At 37.5% G+C, this 24884-nt stretch overlaps 1 protein-coding gene and 1 long non-coding RNA gene across 2 annotated transcripts; both read left to right on the top strand.

Annotated features, from left to right (window-relative positions):
- The first annotated feature begins 2934 nt into the window (after positions 1 to 2934).
- On the top strand, positions 2935 to 16865 carry LOC104109181 (ankyrin repeat domain-containing protein 2B-like). Its single transcript, XM_009618409.4, has 9 exons — positions 2935 to 3143; positions 3478 to 3508; positions 13104 to 13249; positions 13668 to 13880; positions 13969 to 14117; positions 15071 to 15236; positions 15492 to 15584; positions 16292 to 16431; positions 16540 to 16865. Exons 1-9 carry the CDS (start codon positions 3135 to 3137, stop codon positions 16637 to 16639), a joined length of 1047 nt encoding a protein of 348 aa, XP_009616704.1. The 5' UTR covers positions 2935 to 3134; the 3' UTR covers positions 16640 to 16865.
- A 1595-nt stretch (positions 16866 to 18460) lies between these two features.
- LOC138896502 (uncharacterized) lies at positions 18461 to 24507 on the top strand. Its single transcript, XR_011409749.1, has 3 exons — positions 18461 to 18887; positions 22269 to 22336; positions 24033 to 24507. It is a non-coding gene; the product is annotated as an uncharacterized lncRNA (long non-coding RNA).
- The last annotated feature ends 377 nt before the right edge of the window (positions 24508 to 24884 follow it).

Raw genomic sequence — 24884 nt, forward strand, 5'->3', positions numbered from 1 at the left:
CCAAAAATAGAATTTACGTTAAAGTAAACAAATGTTGTAGAAAACCATGAAGGCTTTAATCTCCAAAAACGGGAGTAGAAAACCACACAGGAATTCAGAAATTTCTTAAGTAAAATATGAGGGAATGGTCTACTATTTATAGCCAACATGTTGGGTTTAAATGAAGAGATGCAAATCTTCAGAGTGACTGCTGTGACTGTTTGTGTAAGAACGACTATTACGTAAATGGCTACTTACGTAAAACAAAACGGGAAATAAAAAACTCGGAGGAAAATTAATTTACTGTTACAAAACGGCTAATTTGGGACATGTCCTTTTGTCAAAGAGGAAAAATCAAAATTTATTTTTTTCTCTATTTCCCATTCACCCCCTTTTAAGCTAAAATAAGCTTAAAACCCCAACACTATTTTTACCTGAAAATAGCTAGCATGCGCTATTACAGCCATAAAACATCTTATGTTGCAACCGCCAATTAACAACAGAAATTGTTTTGCCAACTTTGTATGGCTAGCCCGTGCTATTTAGAAAACTATAATAAAGATAGGAGAATTAACTAAATATTAAATCGATTAAAAATAAATGATAGGTCAAGATTACATTGGGAATTGAGGGGGGAGGGGGGGGGGGGGAGGAGGAAGAGCAGACATTTCGATTTCTTGATATCGATTATCCACATAATGTGATTAATGTATGGCACCTATACTTATCCTAACTAAATATTAAAGTGATCTAGAACTTGTTAGAAAATATTTTCCTATCATAAATGCAAACTATATTTATAAATGCCCCAAATGAGTGATCTAGCAGTTGGAAGAGATGGAATGATATAATTTTGGGAAAAAAGGGTAAAAGTCAAGGCGACACCAAATGAATCCTTTCAATTTGCCAAAGCTCAAGTGAGTAGAGGACCTGCAAGTAGGTTAGTCCGGATGCATCCGATTCCGGACGATATTGTTATTAGAAAAAAAGAACTAAAAAAGATAACACTAGCTATAAGTTAATTATTAAGGAGGTTTTAGGCCTACAAGGCCTTTTACAATGTTGAATTTAAGAAAATATCTTTTTAGATTTCTTATATATAAAAAAAAAAATCTCTTACGTGTAAAAGAAAATCTCACATATTTAAAAAAAGAGGTAGAGTCATAAAACTAAAAATAAATTTGTAAAAGGCCAAAAAACCAATTAATCCTAAGTTAAGGTAATACTCCAATTTATTATTGGGATTGGGAGTAATAATAAAAGAATCAAATCCAGTTTACCCCTTAACCTTTAAGGGTTAAAAAACAATACCCCTCACATTTTGAATGGGAAAAGGAACCCCCTTATGTAAGATATTTTTGTGAAACAATTTTTCTTTAATAAGAATCTTTTCTTTTTTTGAATAGATAATTTTTAGAATAACCAAGTTCTTTCATTATAGCCAAAAGCTCAACATATGACAAATAATTAGGATCTATATAATTTATGGAGTTCCCCATTAATTTTCTTCCTGCATAGTTTAAGATATGATGTAATGTAAAATCGCCTCTATAATAAACTTTTAATATGACATTATCAACTATAATTTCTGTTCAATAAAAAAAAATTGAAATAAGTAAAGTTTAATAATTGCTTTAGTATAATAATTTTAGTATACAAAGAAAATATATAAATAAATTAATACTCATAGCAACAATTCGTTTATCTAATATATGTAAGAGAATTGACTATTTCAATGTATTTTTTTTCCTTCATGAAATGTTAAGGCATCCATGGTGAATATGCGTTCAACATATTTCTTTAATTTCATATGCAATTTTTTTCTTTATTGTAAATTTTTTAACAATGGTCTCAATATAACCTCAATATAATAAAAAAATATCTTAAAATTTACAAGCAAGAAAGACGAAGTTCAAGTTTTGATTTGGATGAAAAATATTATACTTCACCTTTGAAAGGATAGAGAGAGAAAAAAATCTTTATTTGAAAAAAGAAACTCTCACCAAAAAATAAATATATTGCATAAGGGGAATTCCCTTTCCCATTCAAAATGTGAGGGGGTATTGTTTCCCAACCCTTAAGGGTCTGTTTGGAAAGCCATCAGGTAATTGAAATTGGTGTAATTACTAAGATAGTAATTACACAGTTGTGTAATTACGACGGCATGTTTGTTTCTCATAGTGCTATTACAGTGTAATTACAAAGTTACTATTAGGTTCCACAAGTGTAATTACACAGTTAGATTAGATTTAAATGAAGTAATTAACAAAACTTAAAAGTTAATATAATAAATATATGCCTATAAATTTTTTTAAGTATAAATGATATTATATTTGGTATTTAAGATGTATATTTTTTCGTGAATATACATTAATTAGTAATCATATATTTATAACTAATATTGTAAAAATAATTGATACATATTTTTTAAATTAATAATATTTAGTTTAGATACTTACAAAAACTAAAAATATACGTTTTATAAGAACATCATGTAATTCATGTTTGATAAAATAAATTAATATTTATAAATATAATGTCATAACATTATTCAAATGTTTGACAAAACCAATCTATCAATTCTAACTAAAAAAGGAACAACATGCAATGCGAGTCAATACTACTAAAACAAGTAAATTGGAGCCATGAATATAACACAATTTCAAAATTCAAAAAAATAAATAAATAGTTTAACATATGTTAAATTCCAACATAATAATAGTAAGTTCCACTACAACTTAAGATTAGAAAACATAATAAGTTTATAACCACATTCAACAACGAAATTTCACTTTAATTGCATCACTCATTATATGCCAGGTTTGTTAATAACTCATTATTTCTAATATTATGAGGTGTAGTTTAAAAAAATAGAATAATAAAATAAATAAAAAATAAAATGCATGCACCAAATCATATAGTATCACTATACATTAACATTTTTGGGTCTATCTGTAAGACTGTCACTTTAGATTAGATTGCCCCCATTCATTTTTTTTTTTTTGGTTTCAAGATTGCCCCCATCTCACAAAACCCTTTCTGTTCTCTTTGATTTCTTTTGTGTATCCCCAAAGTTCTCTACTAAGCCTCAGCTCTCAAGCAAGGAACCCAAAGGAACCCCATATCCTCACTTCTCTCTCTTTTCCTCTGTAGCTATGTCTGAGGTACTTACTTTCATAATTGACACTTCAATTTATCGTTTCTCCATTTGCTTGATTCAAATCTTATCACTTTGTACCATCAATCTGCTAATTGTTCTAAGAGGATTGGATTTTTTTTTTAATTGGTCTACACAGTAAATTTAATCCCATTTTTTGTTTGCTTTTTCTTGTTTTCTGTTAGGTGGGTTTGAGGATTGTTTTCTTTTGAGGGTTGATTTAATTGTGGAAAATTCTACCTTTTGATCTTGTAAAACTCTGTTTTTTTCTTTTTTTATTTCCTTGGTTTTTATTTTTTGTTAACAGTAATACTAATACATAATGTGTTCGATGTCTTCAGGCAGATAAAGTTGTGCCTGCTGCAAAAGAAGGTATGCCTTTTCACTGTTCTCCTTCTTCCCTGTTATATTCTAGTATTATATGTGCATCTATGTTATAATTGGGGGCATTTATTTGTATGGTGCACATATTAGACGAATATGGCAGGCATACTTCAATAAATTGTTGAACGAGGAGGGGAACAGAAGCATCGTGCTGGGTGAGTTGGAGCACTCCGAGAGTCAGCGTGATTTTGGGTATTGTAGGCATATTAAGGCAGAAGAGGTGGAGAGGGCGATGCGTAAGATGAGCAGAGCAGAGCGACGTGACCAGACGAAATCCCGGTGGAATTCTGGAAAAATGCGAGCCGAGGTGGCTTGGAGTGGCTTACTGAATTGTTTAATGTTATTTTTAAGACAAAAAGGATGCCCGAAGAATGGAGGTGGAGTACGATGGTTCCATTGTATAAGAACGAGGGTGATATCCAAAATTGCAACAACTACAGGGGTATAAAGCTGTTGAGCCACACTATGAAGGTTTGGGAGAGGGTGGTGGAAGCCAGGGTGAGGAGGACCGTGTCTATTTCCGAAAATCAGTTCGGATTCATGCCGGGGCGGTCGACAACGGAAGCTGTCCATTTGGTGAGGAGACTAGTGGAGCAGTATAGGGAGAGTAAGAAGGATTTGCATATGGTGTTCATCGACCTTGAAAAAGTGTACGATAAAGTCTCGAGGGAGGTTCTAGGGAGGTGCTTGGAGGTTAGCGGCATCCCGGTAGTATTGAGAGTATTGTGTATTATATCTGTATCTGTATTTATGTAGTTGAGGGGTATTTTTGTAATTAGCCAATAATATAGTATGTGTATATGTACTGTACAATACAGATACACTATTTTCACTTTTTCATTTTATCAAAGTTTCGTTTTCTCTCTTTCTCTCTCTCCAGAAGTTTCCACCATTTTCTTTTCTCCTTTCTCGTTTGCTCTCTGCGAAGCTTCGACCGCCACATCAATGGCGATTTTCGCTCGCACTTGAGTCTCTGTTTTCTACATGGTATCAAAGCCGGGTCATCTCCTTCATCACTAATCTCTGTTCGTTTGTTTTTTTGAAGTTGTAAGGAAAATCGGGAAACCCTAATTTTTCACCCACAGTTTTTCAGATTTGTCGATTAATTCATCTTATATCATGGCGATGGATGCCGATGCTTCGGATTCAACTAATACAAACAAAGATACATTAGATTCGACCAATCCCTTGTACATGCATCCTTTAGAGAGTGCCGGATCGACACTAGTGCCTGTGGTGTTTGACGGAACTGGTTATAGATCCTGGAGAAGAGGCGTCCTCAGAGGTCTCTCAGTGAAGAATAAGGTCGGTTTCATCACCGGAAAATGTAAGAAGCCAGATTCCGACCATCCGACATTTGAGCAGTGGGAGAGATGCGACGACATGGTCACATCGTGGATTCTCAACTCACTTTCCAAAGATTTGGCAGATAGCTTACAGTATGTGGTCGATGCCAAGGAATTGTGGCAGGAACTGGAGGATAGGTACGATCAGACAAATGGAGCAAAATTGTACCAGCTCGAGAGGGAAATTAACGATCTAAGTCAGGGAACCCTAGACATTACAGGATATTATACAAAAATGAAGAAGCTTTGGGAAGAGTTAAACACATTGAATGCACATGCACAATGTAAGTGCCAGTGTATTTGTGGTGCCAAGGCAAATATGCACAAGGCTGAACAAGACAGAAGGCTAATCAGGTTTCTAATGGGTCTAAACGAGGTCTACACAGTTGTGAGAGGAAGCATTTTGATGATGAATCCGTTGCCCAGTATTGCACAAGCCTTCTCTATCCTGATCCAGGAAGAAAAACAAAGGGAAGTTAGGCCAAGTAACCATCTGATGATGGAGTCTGCTTCAATGAATGTCAGTGGTCTTGCAAATCCAGCTTTTAGGACAAATTATGTTCAACAGAGGAACAACAGCTCATACAGAGGCAGTTATCCATCCAACAGGTCACGCCTGTTTTGTGACTACTGCAAGAAGCAAGGACACACTAAAGATAAATGCTACAAACTACACGGATTTCCCGAGGACTTCAAATTCACTAAAGGAAAAAGTGTGGCTTCCGCTGCGAGTGTGCATGGAGGACCTGAAGGGATAGTTCCTGGAGGATGCAATGAAGTTGGTGCTAGAAATCAAAGCATGGGGATTCAAAACCTGACAAAGGAGCAATATAATCAGCTGCTGCATCTGTTGGAGAACTTCCATGGTGGAAGTGCAATTGAAGTCTCAAATAACATCACTAGTGGGGCAGCAAACTTTGCAGGTATATTGGCTTGCTCTACTCATAAAGAAATCATTGGTAATCTTTCATGTAAATGCTTCAAATCATCTGCTGAATATTGGATTTTAGACTCTGGAGCTTCTAATCATATGTCCTATAACAAAGCCCTATTAACCAACATTAGATTTCTACCTTATCCTTTCCTAGTAACCTTACCAAATGGATACAAAGTTAGAGTGACAGAAATTGGTGATGCAGTCCTTAGCCCTAAGCTGACTTTACACAAAGTGTTGTTTGTTCCCAGTTTTAAGTTCAATTTGATCTCAGTTCATTGTTTAACATCATACCTTAAGACAATTGTCCAATTTTCTGATACTTCATGCATTTTACAGGCCCCTTCAATGAAGAGGCCTCTGGAGATTGGTAGAGCAAGGAATGACTTGTACTTCCTCTGCTCAAAATGTCAGTTCCTTAGTTCAGTTACTGTTCCCACTTCTCTCGTTTCAAATTCATATAATTCATATTCTGCTTCTACTGATAATGACAATTTGGAAACTTGTCCAGCTAATTGTCTTTCATCATCATCTGTAAATGTTCCATTCTCAAGCAATAAGAAAGGTTCTTGCACCTCTTGTTATCCTACTAATGTGTGTGGATCCTTTTCTAATTCTTCATCTTATGGAAATTGTGTTGACTATTTGTGGCACAACAGATTGGGCCATGTACCTTTTGTGAAAATGAGGGGAATATCATCTATACCTGTAAGTTTTGCACCCAAACAACCATTCTTATGTTCAATTTGCCCTATGGCCAGACAAACAAGATTACCATTCCCACAGAAAAATACATCATCTACCAATATTTTTGAACTATTACACATAGACCTCTGGGGGCCATACCACACAGTCACACATGACAACTACAAATATTTTCTTACCATAGTTGATGACTTCAGTAGGTCAACCTGGACATATCTTATGAGTTGTAAAAGTAATACACTTCAAATTCTAAGAATCTTTGTGTCTATGATAGAGAACCAGTTTAATTCTTCCATTAAGTCCATGAGGTCTGACAATGGACTGGAGTTTGTCAACAATGAAACTTCATCATTTTTTCATTCCAAGGGAATTATACACCAGAAAACCTGTCCATACACACCTCAACAAAATGGTATGGTGGAAAGAAAACACAGATATTTGTTGGAAACTGCAAGAGCCTTACTGTATCAGTCCAAGTTACCTATCAAATATTGGGGAGAATGCATTCTCACAGCCACATACTTGATTAATAGACTACCCTCTACAATCTTGAATAACAAATCACCTTTTGAAATACTTTACAAAAACAAACCCAATTATTCACAACTTAAAAGCTTTGGATGCCTATGTTATCCTACCACTCTTAAAACTCATAAAGACAAATTTGAACCCAGAACTGAGCCTCATGTTTTTGTAGGTTACCCCTTTGGCACAAAAGGTTACAAGGTACTGAACTTAGCCACTAAAAGAATACACATTTCCAGAGATGTACAATTCCATGAACATGTTTTCCCTTTTGTAGTGTCTTCTGATCACACTTCTCTTCCTTGTGTTTTGCCATCTTTTCATTATGATCTTGCATGTGAAGGTCATAGAGATGCTGCCTTGAGTAATAGTCAGTCACAAACTGGGACTTCACCAAGTTCTGTCACCAACCTTTCTTTACCAGATAATCAAGATATTTCCCCACTTGTTGATCAAAGCAACCATTCACCTGTTGATGCAGGTATTTCTGAAAACTCACCTATCCTTTCAAATACCTCAGACCAACATACCACTAATACTTACTCATTCCCAAGTCCTACAAGACCATCCAGAACAGTAAAAACACCAAACTACCTAAGTGAATATGTGTATTCCCTTCCAAATCTAAAGAACAATACATCACACACTGTCTTGCTCAATTTTTCCCTTTCAGACCATCAACACATTTGTTTTACTGCTTTAAACAAGGACAGTCAGCATATGATGAGAAACATTTCTCATGAATCTGAACCATGCTCTTATGAGGAAGCTGCCTTAAACCCTGCATGGCAAGCAGCCATGACACAAGAATTTGAGGCTTTGCATGCTAACCATACATGGGATTTAGTAACATTGCCTGCAGGTAAGAAAGCCATAGGATGCAGATGGGTATATAAAATCAAACACAGGGCAAATGGGACTGTTGAGAGATTCAAGGCAAGACTGGTGGTAAAAGGATACACACAACAGGCAGGAATAGATTATACTGAGACATTCTCTCCAGTTGTCAAGATGACAACTGTTAGGACCCTTATCAGCATAGCAGTTAAAAGGGGCTGGAACCTTTTCCAACTAGATGTGAACAACGCATTCTTACATGGAGATCTACATGAAGAGGTGTATATGGAGGTACCACAGGGACTGCAGACTGAGGTCCCTAGTCTAGTTTGCAAGTTAAACAAGTCCTTGTATGGACTGAAACAAGCAAGCAGACAGTGGTATGCTAAGCTGACTGAGGCACTGTGCACCAGGGGTTTCAAACATTCAGAAAATGACCACTCACTGTTCTGTAAGAAGGATGGTTTTTCAATAGTATTTGTGGCTGTCTATGTTGATGATGTGATTCTTACAGGTACAGATGTAGAAGAAATTAAGGCACTAAAGGTTTTCCTCCATGATCAGTTCAAAATCAAGGATTTAGGAAAGCTGCACTATTTCCTGGGACTGGAAGTGCTCTACAAGGATGATGGAGTCCTCATTTCACAGAGGAAGTTCACTGCAGATCTGTTGAGAGAATATGACAATCAGTATACTACAGTCTCTTCTCCTCTTGACTGTACTGTCAAGTTGAAGGCAGAAGAGGGAACCCTACTGGCAGATCCCACTCACTATAGAAAGTTAGTTGGGAAACTTAACTTCCTCACCAACACAAGGTTAGATATTGCCTATAGTGTTCAGCACTTGAGTCAATTCATGCAAACACCCAGAGAACCTCATCTTAAAGCTGCCCTTCATGTCTTAAGGTATCTTAAGAATGATCCAACCTTGGGCATTTTCTTTTCCAACAACCCAGATTGCACTATGAAGGCTTTCTGTGACTTAGACTGGCTGCATGCCCTGATTCTCGACGATCAGTGAGTGGATACATTGTCTTATTAGGTGATAGTCCTATCAGCTGGAAATCGAAGAAGCAGGAAACAGTCTCCCTCTCCTCTGCAGAAGCAGAATATAGATCAGTAAGAAAAGTAGTTGGAGAACTAATTTGGCTTAAAAGATTGCTAGAAGAACTGACAGTTCCTTGCTTGCATCCTATCTCGATTTTTTGTGATAGCCAAGCTGCGATACACATGGCAAGAAATCCAGCGTTTCATGAGCGTACCAAGCACATAGAGGTGGATTGTCATTTTGTACGAGACAAGTTACATGATGGCCTCATCACTTTGCATCACATTCCCACAGACGCTCAGCTAGCAGACATATTTACGAAGGCCTTAACAGGGATCAAACATACTTCTATTCTTGGCAAGTTGGCAGTGAGTTCCTCACCTCCAACTTGAAGGGGGGTATTGAGAGTATTGTGTATTATATCTGTATCTGTATTTATGTAGTTGAGGGGTATTTTTGTAATTAGCCAATAATATAGTATGTGTATATGTACTGTACAATACAGATTCACTATTTTCACTTTTTCATTTTATCAAAGTTTCGTTTTCTCTCTTTCTCTCTCTCCAGAAGTTTCCACCATTTTCTTTTCTCCTTTCTCGTTTGCTCTCTGCGAAGCTTCGACCGCCACATCAATGGCGATTTTCGCTCGCACTTGAGTCTCTGTTTTCTACAGGTAGCATACACTAGGATGATTAAGGATATGTACGATGGTGCTAAGACACGGGTGAGGGCTGTAGGAGGAGACTCAGAACACTTTCCAGTTATGATGGGACTGCACCAGCAATTGGCTCTTAGCCTGTTCGTATTTGCCTTAGCAATGGACGTGCTGACGCGGCACATCCAAGGAGAGGTGCCTTGGTGTATGTTGTTTGCAAATGATATAGTGCTGATAGACGAGACTCAAGGCGGGGTTAACGCGAGGTTGGAGGTTTGGAGACAAACCTTGGAGTCTAAAGGTTTCAAGTTGAGCAGGACCAAAAACCGAGTACTTGGAGTGCAAATTCAGTGGCAGGACCCTTGAAGCTGACGTGGATGTGAAGCTCGATACTCAAGTATCGAGTCATCCCCAAGAGATGTAGTTTCAAGTATCTCAGATTTATTATACAGGGTAACGAGGAGATCGACGAGGATGCCATACGTCATATTGGAGCGGCATGGATGAAGTGAAGGCTTGCATCCGGTGTTCTTTGCGATAAGAATGTCCGCCAAAACTTAAGGATAAATTTTACAGAGTGGTGGTTCGACCAACCCTGTTATATGGGGCAGAGTGTTGGCCAGTCAAAAGCTCCCATGTGCAGAAGATGAAAGTAGCAAAATTGAGGATGTTGAAATGGATGTGTGGGTATACCAGGAGGGATAAGATTAAGAATGAAATTATTCGGGACAAAGTGGGAGTGGCCTCCGTGGAGGACAAGATGCATGAGTCGAGGCTGAGATGGTTCGGGCATGTTAAGAACAGAAGCGTTGATGCTCTTGTTAGGAGGTGTGAGATGTTGACCATGGCGGGTTTGAGAAGAGGTCGATGCATACCTAAGAAATATTGGAGAGAGGTAATTAGGCAAGACATTGTACGACTTCAGATCACTGAGGACATGACCCTTGATAGGAGGGTGTGGAGGTCGAGGATTAGGGTAGAAGGTTAGCAAGTAGTTGAGAGTTTCCCCTTTTCTTACCAATAGTACTAGTAGCACGCATGTACTTTCCTATCTCTCAGATTTATATTACATCATATTGTTTAGTTTGTTTCAGTTATCGTATTCTCCTGATAGTATTTTGGTGCTACTTATTCTGTATCCCCCCCTATTTTCTCCCCTCTTTCTTACTTTTTTTTCTTTGCTTCTTCTTCTTATTCTTCTTCTTCTCCTCCCTACTTTTCTGAGCTGAGGGTCTATTGGAAACATCCTCTACCTTTACTAGGTAGGGGTAAGGTCTGCGTACACACTATCCTCCCCAAACCCCACATATAGGAATATACTGGGTATGTTGTTGTTGTTGTTGTTGTTGTTGTATCTGTATGGTGCATAGGCTTACTATAGAGTCATAACCTACAAGTTGTGCTGCTTAATATGAGTGATTATCAGGTTTAGAAACATCATATTTCCAGTTTTTTCCCAATTGTTAGCCATGATATGTTGGATGAAATATATGATGGTGTTTGGAGCAAGAGAGGTACAATGGGATGAAGCATGGGATTCAAAGTAGGATGATGATAATGTCATTAGTTTTCTATAAGCCTACGGGACTTACACCCAAGCAGTGGCGTACACAAGATTTATCACAAGTGGTGTCACATTTTGGAAGAAATAAACAATTCGCTTAAATGAACATCGCATTAACTTTTGTCAGTTTAACTAACATATAAGGCCTTGTCCCGTTGGTTTAGTTTAATTTTATGCTTGAAAAGGCTGGTTCAATTCCGCTCTGACCTCTATTATTTTAACTAAAGAGATAGGCTTAAAAATTTGCAAAAGAAAATGTTAAAGATGAGGTTCATACCTACAATCTTCGCAAGCTAAATACTGCGCCTAACCAACGAACCAGAAAGCTTTCTTGGTCGAGTAGTGTCATTTTTATTTTATCTATGCGAGTTTTGCATAGTATTAATTATAAGTATTAATTATAAGTATTAATTATATATGTTAGTAGAACTCTTCGACAAATGTGACACCGCTTAGCCCTACGTGCATCGACCCCTGCGCCCGAGGGTGTGACCTAGTGTTTAATAAAGTGGAAAGAGAACTATAGAGTCACATGTTCAAATTCCAGCAGTAGCAAATAATATTAGGTGATTTTTTTCCATCAGCCTAAGCGCTGGTAAAGTTACTCGGTACCTGTGTTGGTGAGAGGTAACAAGCATTCGGTAGAATAGTCGAGGTGTGCGCAAGCTGACCCAGACATGATCGTTGTAAAAATGATTCCTACCGGACTAACATGCTTTTGGAATTTCAAGAAGTAATTTGGTTGAGATGACTTGTAGTAATGGTAAAAGCAGGAAGAGTAGAAATGGTTAGTGAAGAAACAATCATGTTAAACCATTATGTATATTTGGGGCGCTTTATTTCTTCTAGAAAAAAGGTTTGTGTTTCTGATGTTTAATTGACCAAAGGTACATAAAAAGGTTTGTGTTTCTGATGTTAATTGACCAAAGGTACATAGACAAGCTGGGCTGATGGTCCCTTGCAAGTTGTTTGGATGGTTGATACCTATTGTATTGTATCATTTAAATAAAATATTTATTTTGATTGTTATTTAAATTTTATTGTATCGTACTACTAAATACGTTGCTATGTAACGATGAAAAGACCTCTTTTATGTAACGACCGATTTGGTGTGGTTGCGTCATTACCTTTTTCTTCCTCATCTCGCTCTAACTATAATTCTATTTTGCTCATTGCCCTACTTTTTAAAATAATTCTCTACCCCATACTTTATTTTTTCTTTGTAATATTGTAAGTTTATTCTTCAAATTGCTGGTGTGTAACATTATGAAACGATATAAAACGATACAATCTATCCAAACATTGTATTCATTAGAATAGTACAATCCAATACAATACGATACGATGCATTAAGAAACATCTGATAACCATCCAAACAAGCTGCTAAAAGCAAAGATCAACTTAGTGGAGAGCATGTCTCAATCCAAAGATATATAATACATCATGCTTCTATGGTGGAAATTGATTTTCTTAACTGAATTCCAGTTTGACTTGTAAAGTAATCTGATTACAGTTTCGTGGTAATTCTGCATCATGACATTTTAGTGAGTGAAGGCCTAGGTTCGTCAGAATAGATACTTGAGTTCAGGAGTAAATTTAAGCATACACAAACTTTTTAAGATAAAAAGGATAATAAATACAAGGCCAGTAAAGATACATCAGGGCTTTTATTATTTATTTTTCTATAAGGAGCTTTTATTATTTGTTCCGTTATCTTGATTGCTAAAGTTGTCATTATTCTTCGGGATCCTACCATCGGTTTCTCAGTTGTCATCTGGATTTGTGTGTTATTTTCTCACCACCTAGAATTATCATTTTGCTGTTTTTAAGCCACGCAATTTGTTTTTTCTCTGATAAAGTACAAAATGGTATACCATGTTGCATCTAAAAAGTTGTCTTTGTGACTTGGTGAATAGTAGAGCATAAAGTTGTCATTTTATTTTTTGATTTTGTATCTTTCTCTTTTCCAGATGAGAAGCCTGGGTCTTCTGAGAGTAAAAAGTCTTCCGAGTCTGCCTCCACGGAAGCACTAACAGGAGAGACTAGACCAACCTCTGCAGCTGCAGCTGGGCTTCAAAATCCCTTTGATTTCTCAGCCATGACTGGACTGCTTAATGTACATATCTGTCACTACTCGAAATGAGAGTTCTCTACTTGTGTTTGATAATTATCAATGAATTCTATCTTACTGCCAAGTTATGAGGAAAAAAAGTCCATGACGTCTTTTTCAGTTGCTTTCATTCGAGTAAAGGATATTCTATCAAAAGAGATGCTGGTAGGAAAGTAAAAGTGCAAAATGTAACCAATTGTCATTTTGGTTGAATTTATTGAGACATGAAATTGTTAACAATTTGTGCAACACTAGTGTTGCTTAAAAAAACATAAGAAACCCGTGACACCAATATTTAGCGGTATAAACTGTTATATAATTATCAGAATGCAATTAATAAACGTTCTGGTGCTTGGTTGCTTGACATGTTCATTTGTAATTTTGTAGTATCTCATTTTATTTTCAAATAACGTGGCTAATGTAGGATCCAAGTATTAAAGAACTAGCTGAGCAGATTGCAAAAGATCCTTCATTTAATCAGATGGCTGAGCAGCTTCAGAAGACTTTTCACGGTGCTGCTGTGGAAGAGAGTATCCCCAACTTTGATAGCCAACAATATTACTCTACAATGCAACAGGTTATGCAAAATCCTCAATTTATGACCATGGCTGAGCAACTTGGTAGTGCATTGATGCAGGTATCATTTGTTTCATGTTGTACAGAAAGCCACTGGATTTCTTAGCACATAAAGGTTCAGCTTTGAGTGTCATTTTTGTATATATCAGGATCCATCTATGTCCAGCATGCTTGAGAATTTGACAAACCCGTCACAGAAAAACCAAATTGAAGAACGAATGGCGCACATCAAAGAAGACCCATCACTGAAACCAATTTTGGAAGAGATTGAAAGTGGAGGTCCTGCTGCAATGATGAGGTCATATGTGCTCCTATTTGTTATTATTAGTGGCATTCACTTTTGCTTAACCTAATTTCAAGCTCAGAACATACGTGTCAAGTATAAGATGTCATTGGTGGTTAAGTATTTCAGATTGAGATCCACAGTTTTTCCTTGTTGAGTGTATCTTTTGAAATGAACACGCACCATGATAAAATGATATTTATTTACGGGATAAGCTTTTCTTGTAGAAGTTTTAGTTGATTAAATTAAGGCAACAATGTCATAGAAAGGGTGGTGGGTCTTGATATTGAGCATAAATCATTATTCGAAATTAAAGTTTGCAGCTTTACTGGAACTCACTATCTGTTATGAATCTTTGGTGACTGGAATCAACCAGACAATGCCAGTCCCAGTTAAAGAATCTCATCTTAAGTTCTCTCTAGAGCAGGGAAAAAAGGAAACATTTTGGTGGCTACTTTTGATATACATGTGGCGGAGAAATCAAGTGAGAGAGCTGTAAAAGAAATGGATGTGAGCCTGCGACATTTTCTTTGTGCTTCCCAATTTATTTCGTTCTGAGATTGTTCATTTACTGCTCTTATGAGCTATATAGCATGTTGGACTTAAGTGTCCAGAAAGCATATTATGTGCACTCCTGCAGCTCCATTAAATAGGGCATCCCGGTGCACTAAGCTCCCGCTATGCGCGGGGTCCGGGGAAGGGCTGGACCATAAGGTCTATTGTACGCAGCCTTACTCCTGCAGCTCCATGTGCTTGCTAATTATTTACTTCAGTTCTCTTCCTTAGATACAAGATTTTATGTACTGTGCACTTTTGATCCTTGATCTTAACTATGTAATATTTTATCTTTGCTGTATTATAAATGTCTTCTGTTTTGTACCTTGTGATTAAAAAAAAAAAAATGTTTTGCTTTTTATTTTGTTATTTAACTGTAAGGTATGATTTTTTTTTTCTTTTTTATTTCTCAGGTATTGGAATGATCAAGATGTTCTAAAGAAGCTAGGTGAAGCAATGGGTTTTGCTGTTGCAGGGGAGGGTGCCACCTCGGCTGGAGTTTCTGGGCCAGATGAAACAGAAGAAGCAAATGAAGATGAATCCGTCGTTCACCAGTGTGCCAGTGTGGGAGATGCAGAGGTGCTTATTAAGTGTACTATTTTGGGGTCATAAACATGAAATAAGTGGAAGTTTCATTTGTTATCTTTAGTTCAGAAGCCATTTACTTGTTGGAGAAAACTCCCCTCCCCCTTCTCTCTTCATCTAAAGCTATCCTGCTGGCCGAATTTGTGGATGAATTGAATATACCATGAGCCTTGATGTGAACGTACTTACTAAATATCTCTAATAGAAGAGACCTCATTTAAACTTGTATAGCTTTTCTTTAACTTTTAGGGCTTGAAGAATGCGATAGCAACTGGTGCTGATAAAGATGAAGAAGACTCAGAAGGAAGGACAGCATTGCATTTTGCATGTGGATATGGGGAGGTAACAAGATAGTTAAAATGTTCCTTTGGACCATTGTCATACTCAGTGTACTTGCATCTGTATCCAGGGATTTGTGTATTTCAGCATTCTAGAGTGTCCTATTTGGCTTCCTAATGGGTTTAGCTAAGCTACAAAACTTGTCCCCAGTGGGAACAATTCTTCCTTAAAGCAAAAATTGGTTTTCCCTTGAAATTTGCGTTCATTTTAAAGTTTTTATCTCCACTAGTAGTAGTAGCTGCCTTATACACCGTCCGCTAGTCCCCTACAGACTCCCTCTCTTTAATGTTTTATTTTCCTTGGAGCTTACTAATATGCTAAGAATCTTATAGAATAAAATAAAAGGAAAAAAAAAAACTTACTAGTATGCTAATAATTAACAATTTATTAGGAGTTATCTATAGATCAGTTATCCTGTGAATTTAAATAGGGGTCAGTTCTTGTAGTCAAGTTTATGGCATGATCTGGTTATTATTGATTTATTGATTTCTTTCCTTAGAAATCAGTTCTTATAAGCGTTCCTTCTATTGTACAATCCACCAGGGGGGATGTGGCCTTGTAAATTTCTTTTTCCTTTTCTGGGATGTAACCATCACTCATACATCAGAGAATATGGACTACGTGCCGTTTAAGAATGTAGTAACATTGAAGTTAGAGAAGGTTTAGCGTATTTTCCAGGCGTTAAGCTGTTGCTCCGTATTGCTATACAGGTGAAATGTGCTCAGGTTCTTCTTGAGGCTGGGGCAAAGGTCGACGCTTTGGACAAGAATAAGAATACTGCTTTGCACTATGCTGCTGGATACGGAAGAAAGGAGTGTGTAGCACTGCTGTTAGAGAATGGAGCTGCTGTGTAAGTCTAATTCTTTGGGCATCGCGATATCATGTTCCTGGACGCCCCTTGTTTGTTGCTGTTCTATCTTTCTTATCCCATTTACTAGATTCTATTTCTTTGTTGCAGAACTGTTCAAAACTTGGATGGGAAGACACCAATAGATGTTGCCAAACTCAATAACCAGAAGGAGGTCCTAAAGCTGCTCGAGAAGGATGCATTCTTGTAAATCAAACTATCCCATCTTCCTGGATGTCACTATTTTAAGCCCATGTATTTTGAGAATTCAAGTGATTGCATCATCGATACTTGATGCATTTTCCATGTTATCTTTGCCATTGTATTATTTATACATTTTCCGGTGTTTTTTATGAACACCTACATTATATTTTTTCTGGATTGTTTTGTATTTGTATGTTTACATTGTTTTCTATGAAAGTTGCTTTGCATCCCAACCAATCTAGTTTGATTAGTAGAACGCAAGCAGTATTCTGGACCATTATCATAAAATCCTTTAGATTAGGACAAGGATACAATTATATCACAAGAAGTCTCATCAATATCAACTTACAACTGATAGAGAAATACAAATACTTTGTAAACTCATTACCTTGTTTAAGAGGTAAACACCATCGTTCACCAGCAGAGAAATAGTAAACTCATTACCTTGAACAAGGGATAACTACCATTATCCTTTATCCGCCTATAGAAAATTGCCAAAGGCGACCAACCGAATGCAGCCACTTCTGGGTTGCAGATGAAGGCAGTCCGGTGCACAAAGTATCCATGCAGGGTTTGGGGAAGGGCTACACCCTAAGGGATGTGATATAGACAGTCTACCCTAATGCAAACATTAGTGACTGCTTCCACGGTTCGAACCCGTGACACAATATCTGCTTCCATTGGGTACCCAAAAAAAATAAAAATAAACCAAGCCCTTCCAAAGGGGCAAGGAAAAGAAGAAAGAAAAAATCAGACATAATAGGAATTTCAGAAGACAACATAAAGGAAGGACATGTCGCTGCCACTGAAAATACTTGCTCTAGATATTTGCACATAATGAAACAATTTAACCTTAAGAAATAGAAATTAAAATGAGAACACATTATTCATGTCTTTATTTTTTTGTTTGGTGCAAATAAGCTTTTATTTTTCCTCTTTATTATAGGGGTGGTTCCAATACACACTGTGAGCTTTGATTGACATTTACAGTTCCGTCTTTTGTATAGTTAGTCTAGTACTTTAGATTAATTTGAGCAATAGAGTTTCACTGTTGGTCTATCGGGATTTTTATACCATGCTATTTCATATCCTTTTCTTTTTCATCTGGTTAGGGACGAGTCATAAAATAGAGCTATTTTACAGAAGCCACGGTAAAATTCCTCTTTCCAAGAGACCAGGCACTTAAGACCACCTGAAATGCTAAAACTAGCTGTATAAATAATTTTTATGCAGTCAGTGCATTGAACTTAAAAGGGATTTATACACAAATAGCAGAGCAGATTCATCATTTACTTTTTCTAGTCGGTATACATAAATTACACAGTTGTACACATATTATACATGAGTTACAAATATATATTATACATCCACCGACTATTTCAATTTAAACAATTTGATTGACGGCTATTTGGGTTAATTCTACAGAGAAACAATTAAATAAAGAGGGAGTAGGTTGTAATGTACTAGAATTTGACAGAATTGAATTAAGAAAATGAAGTAAGAATCAAGGATCTTTTATTAATCAATAGTTAATAGAATCGAATTACAGAAATGGATCAAGCTACTTTTTGAAGATAACCTGAAAGAAGAAGAAGAAGTGATAGGGGTTAGAATGGTCGTTAGAGAGAGAGCGAGAGCGAGAGATGAGAGAAAAAGTGCTTTAAGAGTTGTAACAAAATTTTATCAAAGTTTGCATGCCTTCTTTACTCTAGATCCTTCTATTTATTGACTACTACTTAAGTGCACCGATGATGCTGATTATGTGGGCCTATGCCCTTTTCTCTTATTCTGGCTTGTTCCCCTTTTATTACTAAAGCCCAATATGCTACAGGACCAATAGACCTTCTCGAATAGTCTACAGATAGGAAGGTCTTCTTTATTCTCCGACACTTTCCTAAATCAAACCCTAAGCTTCCTCAGACATAATATTCCCCACTCCTTCAAGAACAACCTTGTCCTCAAGGTCGTCGTTGAGCCATAAATTCTGGGAATCTGCTCTTGATATAGCCCCAATCCTCCCAAGAAGCGTCGTCTTTTCCTAGATTAGCCCATTAAATCAACACCTTCACTGCTACCCCATTGTTGACTTTAACCATTCTTCTTTGTAAAATCGCTAAAGGTTGGATCAATACTATGGCTTCTACATCACATACTGGAGGTTGTGACTGAGGAACTATAGCAGGGCCCACTCGCTTCTTCAACTGAGACACATGGAAGACCGGATGTAGCTGGGAGCCTACTGGTAGTTCTAATCGGTAAGCCACTGTTCCGATCTTTTATAAAGTCTTGTAAGGCCATAGTAGCGGGCACATAGTTTAACATTTTTCCTTACATCAATAGAAGACTGTCGATAGGGTTAAAGTTTGAGGTAGACTTGGTCCCCAACCTCCAGAGTTCATTCAGTCCTTAGTCGATCTGCGTAGAACTTCATTCTTGACTGAGCTTGAGTGAGATTTTCTTTAAGTGTCTGAAGCGCTTGTTGCCTTTGAGCTAGACACACCCCTGTTGAGTTCTGATTTGGGTTGGCTAGGAATCCCAGTGGTAACTGGACTGGTGGGTAGCCATACAAAGCCTCAAATGGTGTGGTTTTAAGGGAAGTGTGGTTATTTGTATTGTACCACCATTCTGTCAAATGTAACCATTTAGTCTACTGTTTATGTTTATCAAAGATCATGGCTCTGAGATAAGTCTCCAAGCATCTATTAAGCCTTTCTTTCTGCCCATCAGACTGTGGGTGATATGCTGAGCTCATGTTGAGTTTAGTTCCCAAGGTTTTAAAGAGATGCTATCAGAAATGGCTGATGAAAATGGCTTCTTTATCTGATACTATAGTTTTGGGAAGCCCATGTAGCCTGTAGATTTCTTTGAGGAATAGGTCTGCCACCTCTTGAGTTGTGCAGGGGTATTTAAGTGCTAGAAAATGTCCATATTTAGTGAACCTGTCCACCACCACTAATATGACACTCTTTTGTCCAGAAAAAGGTAACCCTTCCACAAAATCTAGTGATATGTCATGCCAAGCATGTTCAGGTATTGGGAGGGGTTGTAATAACCCTGGAGAATGAACTTGTTCTGTCTTCACCCTCTGACATACATCACATTCACTCACCTTCCTGAAAATTTCTGTCTTCATGCTGGGCCAGTGGAAGATGGACTTCACTCTCATGTATTCCCTGCTGACCCAAATGGCCCCCAACTGGTGACTGATGCAACTTTTCCCATATTTTCTGTCTTAGTTCATTTCCCTTTCCCACATGGATCTTCTGTTTAGACCTGATCACCCCTTGATTCAAGGAATAGTCCTTGAGGCTGGTAGTAGATACTGTCAGTGCTCCTAGTAGTTGAGAAGCTGCAAGATCACCCTCATAGCTGAGACATACCTTTTGTAACCAAGTAGCATGTGTAGAAAAGATGACTAGTAATTAATGTACACTCTCCACCCTCTTTCATTCTTCTAGAAAGGGCATTAGCTGTCCTATTTTCAGATCTCTTTTTGTACTGAACCTCATAATCCAATCCCAGGAGTTTAGTAAGACCCCTTTGTTGAAGAGTTGTGGTTACTCTCTGCTCCAGAAGGTACTACAAGCTTTGATGGTCTGTTCTTATAATAAAGCAACCACCCTGCAAGTAATGCCTCCACTTTTCTACTACAGTTAGGATAGCTAAATATTCCTTCTCATATGTAGATAAACCCTTGTTCTTCAAGGCTAATGCGTTGTTACGGTAAGCTATAAGTCTCCCTTCTTGCATTAGGATAACCCCTATACCTGTAGCACAAGCATCAATTTCAACAATAAAAGGTTTGGTAAAGTCAGCCAAGGCTAAGAAGGTGTTGTAGACATGGCTATCTTCAGTTGCTGAAAGGCCAATTCTGCTTCCTCATTCCACTGGAATGATTTTTTATTGAGCAAGTTGGTTAGAGATCTACTAATGATTCCATAAGATTTCACAAACCTGCTATAGTACCCAGTGAGTCCCAAAAACCCCCTAAGAGCTTTGACTGACCTAGTCACAGGCCAATTAACCATTGAATCAATCTTGGTAAGGTTAGTAGCTACCCTTTTGCAAGAGATAATGTGGCCAAGATACTCCGCTCTATCTTGCCCAAAAGCACATTTGGATAGTTTGTGTAACGACCCGACTTGTCGTTTTAAGAATTTACGTCCCGTTCAGTGACTTAATATCTCGAGAAACTTCGCAATATATATTATGACCAGTGGGTGTGGTCGAGTTTGAATTACTGAAGATTCTAAATTAAATTAAAAGAACAATCCTTATTTAGAAGCTTAAATGGAAAGAGTTGACCGGAGAGTTGACTTTTGAGAAAACGACTCCGGAATGAAATTTTGATGATGTCAATAGCTCCATATGGTGATTATAGACTTAGGAGTGTATCCGAAAAATTATTTGGAGGTTTGTAGTGGAATTAGGCTTGAAATGACGAAAGATAAATTTTTTGGAGGTTTGACCGGGGGGTTGACTTTTTGATATCGGGGTCGGAATCCGATTCTGGAAATTTGAATAGCTTTGTTGTGTCATTTATGACTTGTGTGCAAAATTTAAGGTCATTTGGACGTGATTTGGTAGGTTTCAGCGTCGTTTGTGGAATTCGGAAATTTCTAAGTTCATTAGACTTGAATCTGTGTGTAATTCGTGTTTTTGGTGTTGTTGAAGGTGATTTGAAGGTTCGATTAAGTTCGTATGATATTATGGGACACATTTGTATGTTTGGTTGAGGTCCCGAGGACCTCAGGTGAGTTTCGGGTGGTTAACTGATCATTTTTGGCCTTGGGGAGATTGCTGATATCTGCTGTTGCATTCTTCTGGTTTCCTCTTTCGCGTTTGCAAGTGGGCCCTCGCATTCGCGAAGTTCTTTCTAAGTGGTGAGATTTGTTCTTCGTGTTGGCGAAGGGGAGGACGCGAACACGAAAGTGTGGTCTGCATGTGCATCGCGAACGCGGGAGCAGTGTCGCGTTCGCAAAGAGGAGTGAGGCAGTTGGGGACCCCAGGTCCTTGTTCTACGCGTTCGTGAGTTTGTGGTCGCATTCGCGAAGGTCTGAGATAGTAAAGCATCGTGTTCGCGAGTCATGTGTCGCATTCACGAAGAGTAAATTGGAGAGGAAGTCAAGTTGGTCTATGCGTACGCGAGAGGACGGTCGCGTTCACAAAGAAGGAAATCTGGGCAGACAGTGTCAAATTCCAAATCGAGGGTTTGAGTTCATAACACAAAAAAATGATTTTTGAGCTCGGTTCTTGGGCGATTTTGAGGGTTTCTTCATGACTTCGACTGGGGTAAATTTTCTATATCCTAAAGTGATTATACTTCATATATCTATGGTTATATTCATCATTTAATTCGGATTTTAATGGAGGAAATCAAGATTTTTGCAAAATCTTCCAAAAGCAAAAATTTAAGATTTGGAGGTTGAGTTGTTATTGGAATTCGATAAAATTGGTATGGTTGGACTCGTATCGGAATGGATGTTCGGATTTTGTAAAAATTATGTCGGGTTCCGAGGGGCGGGCCCCACATTGACTTTTGTTGACCTTTTAGAATAAATTTTTAAGTCAACGTTTTATTATCCGGAATTTATTTTCGATGAATTTTAATGAAGTTGTACAATTAATTTGGATAGATTTGAGCTGTCCGGAGGTTAATTCAAGCAAGAAAGCGATTTTGGAATATCAGCATAACTTCAAAAAGGTAAGTGTCTTGCCTAACCTCGAGTGGGGGAATTACCCCTTAGGCATCAAGTCTTATATGCCATTTGTGAAATGTGAAAAGCCATGTATGCGAGGTGACTAGTACGTACTCGGGCTTATATGTGCAAAATTTATTGAGATAAAGACTTCGGTATATTGTGTAATAAATTGGATAATTGTTGGCACATATTTAATCATCTAACTGCCATGCCACAAATTACAATTATTGAAGTTGTTTTTATATGACAATTCGATGTAATTATTACTTGTATACTTATGTGAATTCCGTGAGTTTGATGGTTTGATATTTCTTGGAGTTTAATTTTATTATGAATTTTATCTATGCAAATAATTAATTAAGCAAGCTTAAGAAGAAGTGTTAATATAATTATCTAAATTTGGATTAATGAAGGTGTTCCCTATGTTGATTATTTTTTATCTCTGTTGATTGTTTTTGAGTTTTTGTGTGGAGCATTGGGCTGATTGTTGTGAAATTAATTAATTTTGTTATATCCTTGGAATTGGTTGTGGCCATTGGGCAAATTGTGATATGAATTAATTTTGTTACGTTGCCGTGATAATATTCCATATAAATTGTTGTGTTAATTGAGTTATCATTTTGAGGATATAAGGGTGGCATTTCACTTTTGATATTATGTGGGTATAAGGGAGGCATTTCACTGTTGTTTTGTATGTTGGGATATTATCTGGGCGGAACGATAAGGGTAGCTATAGGAGCGATAAGGATGGCTATTGGAGCGATAAGGGTGGCTATATGAGCGATAATGGTGGCTATTGATATAGTCAGGGCAGAGGGATAAGGGAGGCTATTATAAGAGTGATAAGGGTGGCTATATGAGAGATAAGGGTGGCTATTGTCAGGGATGATATATGACGATGTGGAGTTATTGCATTGGTAATTTCTATGTGATGTTGTGAACTTTCTTGTGTTTCTTTTTTTATATCTTGTGAAATTTGTCTTGTTGTTTCGGTAGACTTGATAATAGTCTAATCTATGTTGAAAATGGGAGCATGTGGCTATTGTCAGGCGGATTATAAAATAAAATGTGGGCACGAGGTGCCGTGAGTAAATAATGATGATATTGACACGTGAATCGTCCGTGCAATTGGGATATGAAACGTGGGCACGAGGTGCCAGAAAAATATGATGATTTAATTTTGGGCACGAAGTGCCGTGGAAATATGAAAGTGGGCTGAGACCCATATTTACGATAAATATGAAAAAGGGCTGAGACCCGTATTTTTATGATTATGAAATGTGGTGTCACATGGTGACTTTTAATTAAAAGAATTATATTCAAAATATTTATTTGGAAGGAATTTTATTCAAAAAATATTATATGAAAGAATTTGCATTTGAAAGATATTTATTTGAGGAAATTATATTTGAAAGACATTTATTTGAAGGACTTGATTTAATTGGGTGTACTTGTATTTATTATTTGTTGAGCAATATTAATGGTGTTCTTGTTGCCATGCTGTGCATATCACTGTTTGATTTGTGTTGCCCTTATTGTTATTTGTTTCCTATTATTTTGTATATTATATTGCACAGGTTATTAAACAAGTGAGTGTATTGACTGTACCTCGTCTCTACTCCACTGAGGTTAGTCTTGATACTTAGTGGGTACCGACCGTGGTGTACTCATACTACACTTCTGCATATTTTTGTGCAGAGCCAGGTGTTGGAGATATCGGACTCGGACAGAGCTAAAGTGTGATCGCAAAGATTCAAGATAGAGCTGCTTGGTCGTCACAGTCCCTTGGAGTCTTTCCATTTTATTGTATTGTCAACTCTTATTCGAACAATGCTGTTTATTTGATCCTTGAGATCATTGCATGTATTCAGTTAGAGTTCGTGACTCAGTACTACCAGTCTTGGGAGGTTGTTTTATTATTTCCTCTGCTAGTTTCTATATAAAAAAATGTCTTGAAATGTAATTGAAATCGGCTTACTTAGTCTTAGAGACTAAGTGCCATCACGACACCTATGGTGACATTTTGGGTCGTGACAAGTTGGTATAAGAGCTCTAGGTTCATAGGTTCTACGAGTCACGAACTAGTCTAGTAGAGTCTTGCGGATCGGCACGAAGACATCTGTACTTATCTTCGATAGACTACAAAACTGTTAGGAAATTTCCACTTCTTTCATTCCTGTCGTGCGAATTTGTTGATTGTGGAATTTGAGCCTTTGTATCTTTATTCTCTCACAGATAGTTAGGACACGCGCTACCAGGTTAGCTGAGCAGGCATCCGCACATACTGCTAGGGTTGCAAGAGGCCGGGGCCGAGGTAGAGGCCGAGGAAGGGCACGTATCGCGACTAGAGCACCTATCAGAGCAACAATTGAGGAGCAGCCAGTAACTCCAGTTGGGGGACAGGTACTAGAAGGACCTGCTATTATCCCCGGACTTCAGGAGACTTTAACACAGTTCCTGAGTATGTTTGGTACATTAACTCAAGCGGGATTGATCTCTGTTGCACCAAATATTTTGCAGATTGGGGGAGTAGCTCAGACTCCTACCACA

The sequence above is a fragment of the Nicotiana tomentosiformis genome, chromosome 7, assembly GCF_000390325.3.
Source record: "Nicotiana tomentosiformis chromosome 7, ASM39032v3, whole genome shotgun sequence".
NCBI lineage: Eukaryota > Viridiplantae > Streptophyta > Magnoliopsida > Solanales > Solanaceae > Nicotiana > Nicotiana tomentosiformis.

Bases quoted from the DNA above. Each gene is read 5' to 3' on its own strand.
- LOC104109181 (XM_009618409.4), top strand. The intron at 3,509-13,103 runs GTATGCCTTTTC...TCTCTTTTCCAG, and splicing joins TGTGCCTGCTGCAAAAGAAG to ATGAGAAGCCTGGGTCTTCT. The intron at 15,585-16,291 runs GTAACAAGATAG...ATTGCTATACAG, and splicing joins TTGCATGTGGATATGGGGAG to GTGAAATGTGCTCAGGTTCT.